Source organism: Camelus dromedarius, chromosome 2, assembly GCF_036321535.1.
Source record: "Camelus dromedarius isolate mCamDro1 chromosome 2, mCamDro1.pat, whole genome shotgun sequence".
Taxonomy (NCBI): Eukaryota; Metazoa; Chordata; class Mammalia; order Artiodactyla; family Camelidae; genus Camelus; species Camelus dromedarius.
The window spans coordinates 40,467,322-40,481,053 of record NC_087437.1 but is presented as its reverse complement, the minus strand read 5'-3'; the positions used below and the strand labels follow the sequence as shown (position 1 = coordinate 40,481,053).

The 13,732-nt window shown below is 37.6% G+C and overlaps 1 protein-coding gene across 12 annotated transcripts in view; it reads left to right on the top strand.

Moving 5' to 3' along the window:
- Positions 1-415: 415 nt before the first annotated feature.
- PHC3 (polyhomeotic homolog 3) overlaps positions 416-13,732 on the top strand; it is a 71,951-nt gene continuing 58,634 nt past the window's right edge. For 10 of the 12 annotated variants that reach the window (XR_010383416.1, XM_031451002.2, XM_064492684.1 and 7 more), the window contains exons 1-4: positions 416-455; positions 2,944-3,109; positions 6,352-6,507; positions 7,618-7,695. Coding sequence is in view for 11 of the 12 variants with exons in the window: in XM_031451002.2 (XP_031306862.1) it covers positions 442-455; positions 2,944-3,109; positions 6,352-6,507; positions 7,618-7,695 (414 nt within the window). In the remaining variant the exon portion in view is untranslated. Of the gene's footprint in view, positions 456-478; positions 498-2,943; positions 3,110-6,351; positions 6,508-7,617; positions 7,696-13,732 lie in introns of those variants that run through there. The other 2 variants (XM_064492667.1, XM_031450996.2) reach the window with 2 other exon arrangements.

Sequence of the window (13,732 nt, the reverse complement as noted above, 5' to 3'; positions counted from 1 at the left end):
ACAAGCCCTCCAGCTATCATGGCATTTCCTTTATTCTGAGACCTCAGGATCCAACCTTCGTGGTATTTTCTTCCATCTCACTTTCTGCAGTTTACATAGGCTTTTGGTGTATTTTAAATACTCTTAAAAATTTTAATTTAACAGTCTAATCAGAACTTTTCACGTCTTGGTTACAGACCCCCTCCCCCAAACGAGTAAGACCCTAGGCAAGAGAAAGTAAGGGCCTGCAGGTGAGACACTAGGATCTCAACTGGGGAAACCTGGCCAACTCCCAGAGGGAGCAAGGCTTGAGATAGGACGGGGGATTGGAAGCCGAGGACCCCACGTGACCTCGGGCCCCGGGCTGAGCGGACCCCGCCCCTTCGTCCGCCGCCGCAGCTGCCGCGGCCGCTGCCGCCGGGGGGCGCATGCGCAGCCCGTGTTAGTGATGGAGGAGAGAAGATGGCGGAAGCGGAGTGAGTGACTTGCTGGTGACTGATGTCGTAACCGGGGAGCGAGTAGGGGCAGCGACACGTCCCCTCAGGAGAAAGCTGAGGGCTCTTTGGCGGGCAATGCGGGGAAGGGGGGACGCGAGAGCTTCCTTCTCGTGGAGGAGCCTGCTTGGCCCTTGTGGAGGAACGGAGGCGAACTGCAAGGGTCCAGTTACCTCCAGGCGGGAGCGCTCCTTCCGCCGTCTGGTCCCAGGGGCCCTGAGCGCGGGGTCACTTCTCAGACCCCGACCCCTGGGGTCTGCTGGAAGATGAGCCGGGGTGGGGCTCGTCAGCCGCTGTCATCCCTGCAAGTGGGCCCCGCGGCAGCCTTGTCACGGCTGCCCGCGCCGGGGGCCCGCGGAGGCTGGGTAGGGCAGGGCGGGCACTGCCAGGCCTCCTTCGCGCTCTCCTCCTTCCCGCCCCGGCGCCGCTCCACTTCTCAGTGGGAGACCCCGAGACGTGGGGCTGCTCACCGCCCTCCCCCGGGAGGCGTGGAGGAGGTGCCCCAGCGCGGGCCTTAGAGCGACGGGGGCTGTTGCGGTTCTGGCGAGGCTGAGAAAACACCCTGGAAGGAAAATCCTCTTTCCCTCGGGTCTCTGGCTGCAGCGTTGGTGCCGCCCTAAAGGGCCACATTCTTGTGTGGCGGTGTGATGGTATGCTTAGTTAGCGACTCCAACTTAGTGTTTCCTGGGTAGGCCGCTTGTGCAGCAGAACTGCCGCTTGGATTTTGCAGGCAGTACTATGCATAGACGGTGGAGTTACCAAAATTGTTGTTTTGTGCCAGGAGTCCAATTTCAGTGCTACGATTTGGCTAGTTCTACGCGCCGATGTTTTAGACTTGTGCCTAGAATTTGGATTCTCTTTGACCATTTTTGGTTAGTTACAGAACTGCTTACCGGAGGGTTTGAGGACGTGGTTGAACAAGATAGCGATGAAAAGGACCAGAATTTAAGCTGGCTTTTTGCATATCACTGGTACATGCCTCAGAAGTGTTTATGACAGGGAGTCCATTTGGTAAAAAGTTTACTTTATCTACCACTGTATCTATTTGATGTTGAGTAATTACCGTATGATGCTGTGATTTGATAACTGGAAGGTAGGTTGAAAAACTAGGGGGAAAAAACCCAAACCAGAGAACCATATAAATGAGTCATTTACTAATCAAAAAAGTAAGTAAAGAGTCAGCTTCTCCCTTCGTGCTTTTTTCCTTTCACTTTTCCTATTAAATCAAGACTTTTTAACATTTGATTGCTCAAAGAGCACATAAGTTCTATTTACATACGTGATATAAAGAACAAAGAAGATTTGTACATAAAAGGACACCATATGGGAATAGTGCGTGCATACACAATTAGTGCCAAATTCCTTTGTCTTTTCCTGAAGTAGAAAGTGTTCTTGTTACACTCTTGTCAGTGCTGCTCTTGTGAGGTGGTTCAGATTTTGTTTCTCAGAAGAAAAGACAAATAAGACTGTCAGATAAAACCAATATATTCTCAAGTGTGCTTTTCACCATTGTGGTGCATTTCTGACTCTACAAAAACTAGTGTAGTTCTAGTTTCTAACAATATTAAGGCCCTGATAACTGCCTTAAAATAGAATGTTGCTTGAATTTATTCAAATAGGGATTCTGTATTTAGTGGAGTTTTGTACCATAACAGTGAAATGAGATTGTAATATTGGTGGGAAAAGAATCAGAATGGTACAAAAATGCACTTTACTGTCCATAGCTGAGGGAAGTGACATAATCACGCTGTTTTCAAAATTTGGAGCAGTTCTTTGTAAAAAAGAGATTTCTGTAAGGAAGTAGAGAAATTGTTTTCAGCTGTTTCTTTTAGTTTCTTAGAGTAATCTGCTCGTGGATGTAACTCAGTTATTAAATGTGGTGAGGACAGTGTTTTAGAATAATTAGGGAGAAAGCAGTGTGAGTTAATAAAAAATTATTTAACTTATTTTTTAAGAGAACTTGTTTTTAAAATAAACTATATATGGTATCCAAAAAATAAGCTAATTAACCAAGTTAAACTAAGCCAACATAAGTCCATAGGCATCCTATTTTAATGTGTAGATAAGAATGATTCTAATTTGTAATTAGTATGGTCAAAAGAATATAAAGAAATATTTTAATACTCTGATGTTGTTTAAGTTTTATTTTCCTAGGTAGTTTAGTGTTTTGTCATCATCTGTTTTGGTTTCCTTCAAGAGTAAAAACGTAAACTTTAGGTTAGGCTTTATTTGAGTTACATATCCTGAGTCATTTGAATTCAAATTTAGTAGATATGAACTATTAAATATGCTATGTGTTTGTGAAATATTTTTCCCTTCCAAGTGCTTATGGTGACTGTGTGCTATCTATATTTTACGAGGGCCTTAGAAATTTAGATTGTTGCTGATTATTTCTTGGAATAATTAAATATTCTTTAAACACCATATGATAATGCTTTTGCCAATACAGACCCTTTGTGTTATCTGCTAGGTTTAAGGACCACAGTACAGCTATGGATAGTGAACCAAATCCTGGAACATCTTCGGTGTCGACAACTACCAGTAGCACCACCACCACCACCATCACCACTTCCTCCTCTCGAATGCAGCAACCACAGATCTCTGTCTATAGTGGCTCAGACCGACATGCTGTACAGGTATTTCAGTTATCGCAATGGGTAGGCTGAGATTTAGGATGTCTTTATTTTCTGCTTAAGCCAGATGAGTCTATTGTTTCATATCCTCAAGTGACTTACATGATACCCTCTAAATGAGTACAGTTAGAATTGTTAATGTTTGAAACAACCAACAGAGTGATTTAATAATCACTCTATTGGGAGGGCTTACATTTGTCAGCATGTAGCTTATAAGGTTATATGTCAGGAAAATTATAATTGGAAGGTCTCCTCTAGGTGCGACTACAACGTGGAGATACTGATACTCAACCAAGAGCCCCAACATGAAGAACAGCTCTAGGTTTTTCTGGATTATTTTACATTTGAACCCAAAGTATAGACTTAGGGAGATCTATTTAGCTCTGTAGATGTGTTACGTTCATTTTAAACCCAACTGGCCTAAGAACGCTTAGCGTGAGAATCCATTCAAGAGCTCTACGGGGCACAGGGCGAAGGAAATATTTAACTAGGAAAAATCTTAGGCTCTTCATTTAGTTGAGAAAATAAAGTTTACTCAGTTACCTTTATAACAGTGGAGGTTGAGACAATATGGTATTGCATAAAAAGGGCCTGGGCATTGGGATCTGGTGTGCTCTTTGAATTCCATTTTCTTTATCATTGGTAGCTGTGTAGCCCTGGGTGAGGGGCATATGTCCTTGAGCCTCAGGAAACTATAAAATGGAGACCACCTGCTTGATTAGTTATGAGGATTGAAGGAAGCATCTAGAATTGTATGGGGTACGTCATGTGTACTCAGTAAATAATAATAGTGAATATGTGTTGAACAGTTGCTGTATGCCGAGCATTTGATAAATGCTTTACGTGGATTATCTCTTTTAATCCTAACTGCACCCTTATGAAGTAGATCCTTTTACTATCTCCATTGTATAGATGGGAAAACTGATGTTTTAAATTGGCTAAATAACGTTCCTAAACTCACGTAGCTAGTTGGTTCTTTGGCTTTAGAGTTGTGCCCTTAACCACTTTGTGAGTTCTTATTTTTTCCATTATACTTGGTTTCTTATCAGATCCACATAATTTTACTCCATCTTGAAAAAAACTTCCCTGTTTATGATGTAGTCCTCTCCCCACACCATTTTCCTAGAGTGGAAGATCCCAGTTTAATGGCTATTTAGCTGTAATGTGGTTTAGGATTCTGAAGTTACTGTGGAGTGGAATCGGAATTGTTGGAGCAAAATTCAAACTGGAAGGCAGAGTGTGTTTTTAATGTTTTTCACCTTTTTTCTGAGGCAGGGGATATAGGGAAGAGTATCTGGATCTTTGAGCATACAGATAATGTGATACTTTAAATGCTGTGTTGTTGTCTAGCTTTTACCTAAGCTGGACATGTTAATAAAAAGTGAAATGTTACTGGAAATGTGTAGATATAGATACATATCACAGATAGCACTAACTTTAGTTCTCATGAGATCATAGAATTGCTTCCCTTAAGATGTAATCAAATCACTATTTATTGAACTACGTAAATAGTTCTTTCATACCTTTCAGCTTTATTTTTCAGTCCTATGAGTCCTCTTCACCCTCCTTGTTCCTTTAGAGGGACAAAAAAAGAACTATGTTCTATGTCTTTAACTTGTATTTAAAGAGTCTCTCTCCCGTGAGTATAGCATTGAGTGGTAATGAAAGACTGTGCTGACTAGAAAAAAATTACTACACTCTGTCAAGTAGATTATTCATTTTTAATTTCACTTTGATTTTAGAATTTTGTTTTGGAATTAGAGGAACATACATAGATTTCCCTGACCAAAAAGACATCATCTTGTAATTCTAAATTACTTAATGCTGGTCTTCAGTCCCCTGCAACTAGGGGTCAAAAGCCTACATGGATTTTGTGACGGGAGCTTGTAGCTGGTGTAGCAGTCCATTGTTGGGGAACTGACATGTGAACACATGAAGGTAAACAACACAAGGAAATACGCTTTCTTGGAATTCGGATGAAGAGATTCATGGCTTTGTGTGAAAGATGCCCTGACTCAGACCCTCAAACTGTAGGATTATGGCTCTGTTACTCCTTTAGCTCTTTGAAAACTCTGGTTTGATACTGAGATTAGGGTGCTCTTTCAGAGTCACCGTGGGCATGATGTGATTTTGGGACGTGGTTGCAGAGGACTGGTGTAGTCTGACTTACCATTGGGACAGATAAAGGATTTTCCTCTTTTATTGGAATACTTCTCTAATTTATCAATTAATGAAGTTTGGACTCAGCTTTTATATTCTAGTAATAAATAGTCATAATAATTAGTCCTTTTTCAGAAACTTTTTTTAGTAAGAATAGTTTTATTCTGTGTTCAAACAACTGAAACAAGGAATATGACATTTAAAAATTTAAAAACATTTTGAAAAGTGATTAGTAATTTTCTAAAAAAATAGCTTTATAATTTTATGTGGTTATTAATATCACAAAACTAAGTTTTTTCAGACATTTAAAGTACAAATGAGAAGGTAAAAGTCAGTTCTAATCTAGCTACCTGTCAGTAGTCTTTTAGTGGTTTGCTGAATATTCTGTGAAATATTTCAATATAAATGGTATCTTTCTCCATACACTATTTAGTAACCTGCATTTTTCAACTAATAATATATTTGGGAATTTTTTTGTTAATAAATATAGATTTATTTGCTCTGTTCAATACAGTAGCTACTACCTGCAGGTGGCTATTTTATATTTAAATTATAATTAAAATTCAGTAGAATTAAAAACTTAATTCCCTAGTTGCATTAGCCACCTTGTAAGTGCTCAGACTAGTGGCTCCTGTACTGGATGGCACTGATCTACATTACTGTTAGTGATGGCTGTAGGGTATACATATCCTCTCTACTCAAGCCAAGAATTCTACCAACTTTTACCCAAAACGGTTATACCAATTTATACTCTTACTTACAGTAGTAGTAGTAGTATTTTAAATCTTTGTCGGTCAAAAAGTTAGAAAATAGTGTCTTGTTTTAATTTGTACTTTTGACTACTAACGAGATTGAAGATCTTTTCCAGTGCTTACTTGGCCATTTTTCCTTTTGTGAATTGCCTCTACTGGGTTTCTTTTATTTGTATACATTTGTGAATCCTAGTAATAACTAGGAGAGCACTATATTTGTAAGTTTGATGACATTGAATCTTAAATTAGTGAAATTTTAAACTGCCGCTTTTTTGATACTTTATTTTATGGTTAAGGTTATGGTTTGACACTGGTTCAATTGACTTATCACAGGTAATTCAGCAGGCATTGCATCGCCCTCCCAGCTCAGCTGCTCAGTACCTTCAGCAAATGTACGCCGCCCAGCAGCAGCACTTAATGCTGCACACAGCAGCTCTCCAGCAGCAGCACTTAAGCAGCTCCCAGCTTCAGAGCCTTGCTGCTGTTCAGGTGAGGCTGAAGTGAATTAAGAACTTATGAAGCCAAAGTTGGCATTACCTGAGGATAATTACTGAAATTAAATACATTGGGTAGTATTTCAGAGTTCTCAGGTGTCCTGTAATTATTGTTTCTTAAGGACATCTAATAGGCTGCCAAATAGAAGTTAGTTTAAAAAAAAATGGATATGTTTTATTTGTTATTCTGTTGCTAGCTTTTGGCCCTCTGCTTTTTATCTCCATTTCAGAAATGCTATACTAGTGTCATGGTTTTGTGTATAAAATTCAAAGTACAACAGTGAATAGTTAGGGTTGTATGAATCACATTTACATTTTAGCAAAAAACCTTTTTTTAATACATCAGTATTTTACACTCATTAAAAAAATCAAACAGTATAAAACTGTTTATAAGTAAAATATAGGTGTCCTTTTCCACACCCACTGCTGTTTTCCACTCTTCAGATGTGACCACTAAGAGTTTTATTTGTATCCCTCCAGGAATTTTCTGTATAAAAACATACATGTGCACTTTTCTAAAATCCAATCATATGACTCCTACTACTAACAGGATGATTTTATCATTAAATGCTTATGTTTTAAAAGATTTTCAGTGTTGTTGTATTGTTTATTTAAGTAAAACTGTGTGAGATTTAAACTTAATCTCCTCATCAGAGGAGAATCTCAGTTGACTGAACCTGAAAAAGGTTTATTTCTGTTATAAACACATCCCCACCTGTTGCTTCTTCTCAGTAGTGTAATTTCATGTAACGTCATGTTCATGATACGAATTAGGAAACTGAAACCCACTGGCACTTGATATAGCTCCAGTTTCTTTTTCATAACATTGAAGTGGTGATTTCACTTCAAAGAAGATAGAGACCTATAGAGTGAAACTGACAATGTGTGCAGCTATTAAAATAAGATTAGCCTTTGGATCTTCTCTTGTCACCAGTTTTTTTCTTTTTTTCTTAGTCAATTTGGCCAAAGCTTAATCCATGTTGACTGTAAAATGAATTGCTTCATAGATGTTTTGACTTTTATTGTGGTTTTGTGGTATTCTGGTACCAGAAAGTTTTAAACTTCAGCCTTTTATAGACACATTGTAAAGATCTTATTATTTTAGGCAAGTTTGTCCAGTGGAAGACCACCTACATCCCCCACAGGAAGTGTCACACAACAGTCAAGTATGTCCCAGACATCTGTAAGTGCCCTAAGTTTTCTTCCTGGATTTAAAATTTTTAATTATTGCTTTCCAAAAGTGAACTGTTAATATTTATAAAGCTATTATTGTGTATTTGTTGAATGCTATTTAATTAACAAGTGCCTAGAGATAGGAATAAGGTTCAAAAACTCAGAACTAATGTCAAACTTCTGAAAATCTGAGTCTTAAAAATGTTTTTGTATTATTTCTTACACATACTTCTCCACTGATTGTGTTCAGGTCTTATGTAAATAATTGCAGTTCTCAATGTGTATTGAAAGCCTGAAATACACAATGCAGAGGTATTAAGCCATGAATTTACTGTGGTATACTGAAGAATGTCATGTCCTTGGTAGACATCTAAATGTTTCTAGTTTTTTTCTGTGCAATCCACATTTTAGAAATTTTACTTTTAAGCTTATGCTTGAGTTATGTGAGTCCAATCTGGAAGTATCCATTCAAAATAGTGTAATTTATTTTGAGAAAGGAGTGAAAGAAAGGTGATTTGCTCTATTGCACATATAAACTGGGAAATTGTGCAGAGTTTCCCAGTTAAAAGAAATTTACAGGTATGGTAATACTTGTTAACTTTTAATTTTGATATAATTTCTTTTTTTAATATATATTTTTATTGAAATATATTTTCTTCTATGAAGCCACATGAAAATGACCAAATTCTGGGAGGGAGGGGTAAATTAAGAGTTTGGGATTAACATATACAACTACTATATATAAAATAGATAAACAAGGACCTACTGTATAGCGCAGGTAACTATATTCAGTATCTTGTTATAACTATAACGGAAACGAATCTGAAAAAGAATATATACACATAAGTGTGTGTGTAAATCACTTTGCTGTACACCTGAAACTAACACAACATTATAAATCAGTCATACTTTAATTTTTAAGAAATGATCAAATTCAAGAAATTTAACATTGATACAATGCAGTGCACATTCAGATTTCATCAGTTGTCCCAGATTTCTGAGCCTCATCACTATAGACATTATGGGCCAGATAATTCTTTCTTGTTGAGGGGTATCCTGTGCATGATAAGTCATTAAGCAGCATCCCTAGCTTGGGTAGGCTGTGCCCTCCTTCCCCCAGCGTGACAATCAGAAATGCCTCTAGGCACTGCTAGATGTTTCCTGAGGGGTCAGGAATTGCCTCTGTTTTTTCCTGATTCAGGATGGTAATACTTTGATACTTTGTAAAATTGACTCTGATAGAATATAGTTTATAGATTACCAAAGAATTGAAGATGAACTTGTGCTGTGTTTCTTTAGCTAAGGGTATGGTCTTTGCTGAGTAAGTATATGTACAGTGAGCATATAGTTATTTTGGGGCTATTGGTCTGACATTTTTAATTAAAAAATTCTGTTTTAGCATGGAAATACTCTGGAACATGAATAAAATTAGTTAAAAGATAAATTACTTATGACTTGAAAATGTTAGACTGAAGAAAAAGAAAAATTTAAGTAATGTAATCAATCCCTAAGCATTAATGCTATAGTTATGGTTATTGATGTCAGATATGTCTTTAATTAATACATTCGGTAGTTAAGGAAAGGATTGGTAAACACTTTGTGGACTGGTTAAAGAAATTATAGATTAATTCTTTATGAAATAACATTAGGATATATATAGAAAGATATGTGTTCTGAATTTTTTTCTCTACATTGTTAAAAGGTATCCTTTTAAGTTGTTTTTCTTTCATTATGATTTTATGTATGTGATTTTCACAATCACATTTCCAGTGATTGTGATTATTTTTTTGTGACATCGTTAGTGCTAGTTGTCATAAATTAGGTAGACTTGTACGATGAAGGATGCCAGAACTTACTACTGGCTGATGGAGGAGAAGAAGTAAATAGGGAGAGCAAGTATTTAGGAAAAAAACAAAAGAATAACACATTGCATTTGTTTTGTTTTCTGTTCTGACTGAGCAGTGGCTCAAGTGAGTTGACTAGCAGTCCACATTATGATACCCAAGGTAGCTTAGTAAATTTAGGTCATTCTCCAAAAGACGGGCAGAGTATGGTAGCAGAAATCTCTAGGTAGTGATAACAATGAGCGGTCAAGTGGCAGTAAAGTAGTTTTCAGAGTTTTGGTTCTTGTGAGGTAGGTTTCCAATAACAGTGAAAGCCCTGGGGAGGGGTCCAACCTCCAGTAGGAAAAAGGGCTACAAGGTAGGTTGTCAAGCCACCATCCAAATAAGTTGGGGTTTAGAGTAGGAGTGGGATCCCAGTGGGAAAATGGAGTATTACATTTTAAAAAGTGAAGTCAAAAGTCCAGTCATACCACCTGGAGAAACAATATATGTGGAGAGGACCATTGTTAACTGAATGTATAGGTAATTAGTGGGTGCCAGCATCCTCTTCTTTCCCCTCATTAGAACAGAAAGGCTAATTCTAGACTCTTACCAGTAATGAGAGGTGATTTTATAGTTGATTGGTTCTAAAACTAGTTGAGACTGAGCCTTTAGGTTGACGGCTTTGTCCTTCAACTGAATGGGACGAAGACTTAAATTTGATTTGCTAAAATGAAACCTAGACCAATTTAAAACTTTTACGCAAAAAAGAGCATCAGCAAAAATATAAAACAACAAAATAGTTGAAAATACATTTGCACCATGTATGTCATCCAGCTTATATTTGTAAAATATTAAGGGCTCTTTTATGTTAGTAAGATAAACAATGAGAATTCACAAAAGACCTGCGTTGGTAATTTTCAAAAGAAAGCCTTTACCCTGTTAGTAATAAAGAAATGTATGTAAAAGCGACAATGCTGTACTATTTTCACTTGTCAAATTAGGAAACAAGGAAAAACACTGAGACAATACTCATTGGCAGGGATGTGAGAAAGTAGGTATACTTGTACACTATTGGTGGGAATGTAATTAGTACAACTTTTCTGGAGGGTTATTTGGCAATGTGTGTGAAAATTTAAACTGTGCATGTGCTTTCACATAGCAGTCTAATTTTTTGTGATGTCTTTTACTAAAAATAACAATTATGATAGATAATTATGCAAAAATGACAAATATGTAAATATGCATGGTTTATAATAGTGGAAAATTATAGACTAAATGTTCATTAATTGAGGTTTAGTTAAGTAAATTATAGTTAATTCATACAGTGGGATACTATAGCTGCTAAATGCTGTATATGTACATAAAGAGACTTAGATTTTCATTAGATATTAAGTGAAAAAAAGCAAGAAAGTATAGTCTCATCTCATTTAACTTATTTATTTAGGTTATTCTATTTTTCGGTTCTGAAATTCCCATTTGGTTCTTTGTCTTTTGCTGAGAGTTTATTTTTTCATTTGTTTTGAGTGGGCTCATAATTGCTTGTTCAAAACATTTTTATGGTGACTGCTTTAAGATCTTTTGTCGGATAATTATAATATTTCTTTCATCTTGGTGTTGGCATCTATTTATTGTCTTTTTCATTCAGCTTGAGGTCTTTTGGTTCTTGGTACAAATGAGTGATTTTTTTGATTGAAACCTGGACATTTTCAGTATTATGTTATATGACTGTGGGTCTTATTTAACCATTCTGTTTTGACTGGCTTCTGAAAAGGAGTGTGTGCCACCTCCTTACTGCCATATGGGGGTAGAAGTCCAGGTTCCACATTTGTTTTCCATTGGTACCCAAGGGAGTGCTCCTTCTAATTGCCAAGTTGGAGTGCGTTATGGCTCCCCACTGATGTTTCTGTGGCTGGGAGGGATAGGAGTGCAGTGTTACTGCACCCCACGTGGTCTCCACTGATACTACAGGAACGGGGTGGGTTGTTGGTGCTGGTCTGTTACTGCCTGATTGGGATGAAAGTCCTGGCTCTCTACGTGGCCTTCTTTGACACTAATTGGTTGGAAGGATTTGTGGGATTGGGGTGCCTCATTATGGCTTGGTGAGGGTGGAAGTCTAGGTCTTTGCAAGTGTGGAGGTGGGTGAGGCCACAGTGTTTTCTGTGGTGTTTGGCTGGAGTAGAGCAATTACTATCTGAAAGTTTTCTGTGTTGTTAGGCTGTCCCTTTTCTGGTCCTTGGCTAGAAAGAGCAGACCACTGGAGTTTTTTGTTTGTTTGTTTGTTTCTACCCATTGATGTTTCTAAGTTACTGACTTCTCAGCTTCATGTTTGGGTTATGTGAGACTTAAAAAGAAAACCCAGGGAGCTTATAACCACATTGTTCACTGGGTCTTGAGGTCCCTACCGAGTCTGCTTTTAACCACCTTTTGGGATCTTACGTTTATTTTATGTGTAACATCCAGGATTTTTAGTTGTACTTAGGGACAGGAATAGGGAAAAAGTATGTCTATTCCACCTTCCTGGAAACAGAATTCCTATTATTTAACTTAAAAAAATGGTTCTATCTATATGTCTGTCTGATTATATAGGAAGAAAATCTGTAATATACAACCAACTGTTAATCAGTGGTTATCTCTGAGGAAGTAGAGTGAAGAGCTTCATTGTGTTAGTTTTTGTATTGTGTAAATAAAATATGAATATACTCTTGTCTAAGAGACAGATAATGCAAAAGTGTAGAATAAAAGTGGCATTTCTTTTCAATAGTCCTTTTTTGCGCTAATGAAGTTTTATGTGATGCTTTCCTATTTAATAACTGTACATTTCTACACATAAATGTAAATAGATATTCCTATGGTTAATTTTGTTTGTTCCAGTGTAGGTGAAGTGCCGTCATTTTCTATCTTCTCTTCTAAGTCTCTGGGCATTTTCATCTGGAAAGGATTATGTGGCTGGAAATTGCAATCATAAGTCTCTAAATGACTCAAGGGCTGTTTGTATCTCATTCCCTTTCCCTTTCTTTGTTTTTTGGCCCTAGAATCTACATTAATCCCAGATGTTTTGACTTTAATTTACTGCACTGTTCTGTCAAAAGGGAAAAACCTTATTTTTGATAGCTTTCTAGCTCTGGTACCAGGTAAGGTGCGTTTTTGAAGCTCAGTTAGTTTTATGACTTTATTCATTCACACATTCACTCATTTATTCAGTAGGTATTTACTGAACATTTAATATGTGTCAGACACCCTTCTGGATGCTGGGAATACAGCAACACAACAAATTCTCTGTCCTTACGGAGCTAGAGATAGATAGTGTAATATGTCAGATGATGGTAAGTTCTAGAGAGAAAAATAAAGCAAGGAAGTGGAATGAGATGAAGGAATTTGCACTTTAAATTAAAGTGATGGGGAAAGCATTGCTAATAAAGATGGCATTTGAAGAAGGGTGAGGGAGGCAAACATGCTCCGGGGACAGAAGGAAGGGCAGTGTGGCTGGAGTGGAATGAGAGTGGGAGTATGTTTAGAGATGGCATAGGTAATTGTAATCCAGTCATGAGGAGATTATTAAACCCTTGGGTTTTTGCTCAGCATGCATTGGGAAGCTATTGGAAAGCGATTTTAGTAGGGGACATTACATGACCTCACATAGGCTTTAACTTAGCTACAATGTTGAGAGAAAGTTCTAGAGGGCAAAGACAGAACCAAGGAGACCAGTTAAGTGGTTCCTATAATAATCCAAGAGAGAGATATTGGAGGCTTGGACCATGATGCTGACTGTAGATGTCATGAAAAATGGTTAGCCAGATTCTGAATATTTTTTCTCTAATATTTTATTATAGAAATTCGGATGTTTTGAAAATAGAGCTAACAGTTTATGCTGATGGATTGAATAAAGGATGTGAGGAAGGTGAAGAGTCAGGGATGACTGTAATATTTTGGCCTGAGCATCTGGAAGGATCTGTCAAAGCAGGTGTTGGAAGAGAAAATCAGGAGTTCAGTTATAGACATGATGTATATTAGACACCCACCTGTAGATGTTCAGTAGAGACTGGTTATATGAGTTAGGAGTTCATTTGGGAGGTCTGGTGATCAGTGATGTCTTACACATCTCATTGAAAATTCAAGTCACAAGTGTACATGACTTTGCTACCAGTTGTGGAATATTATGTGAGAAAGTTTGGTAGAATGGAAGACATGAGGGACCTGGGTTCTAGGCTTAATTCTGTAACT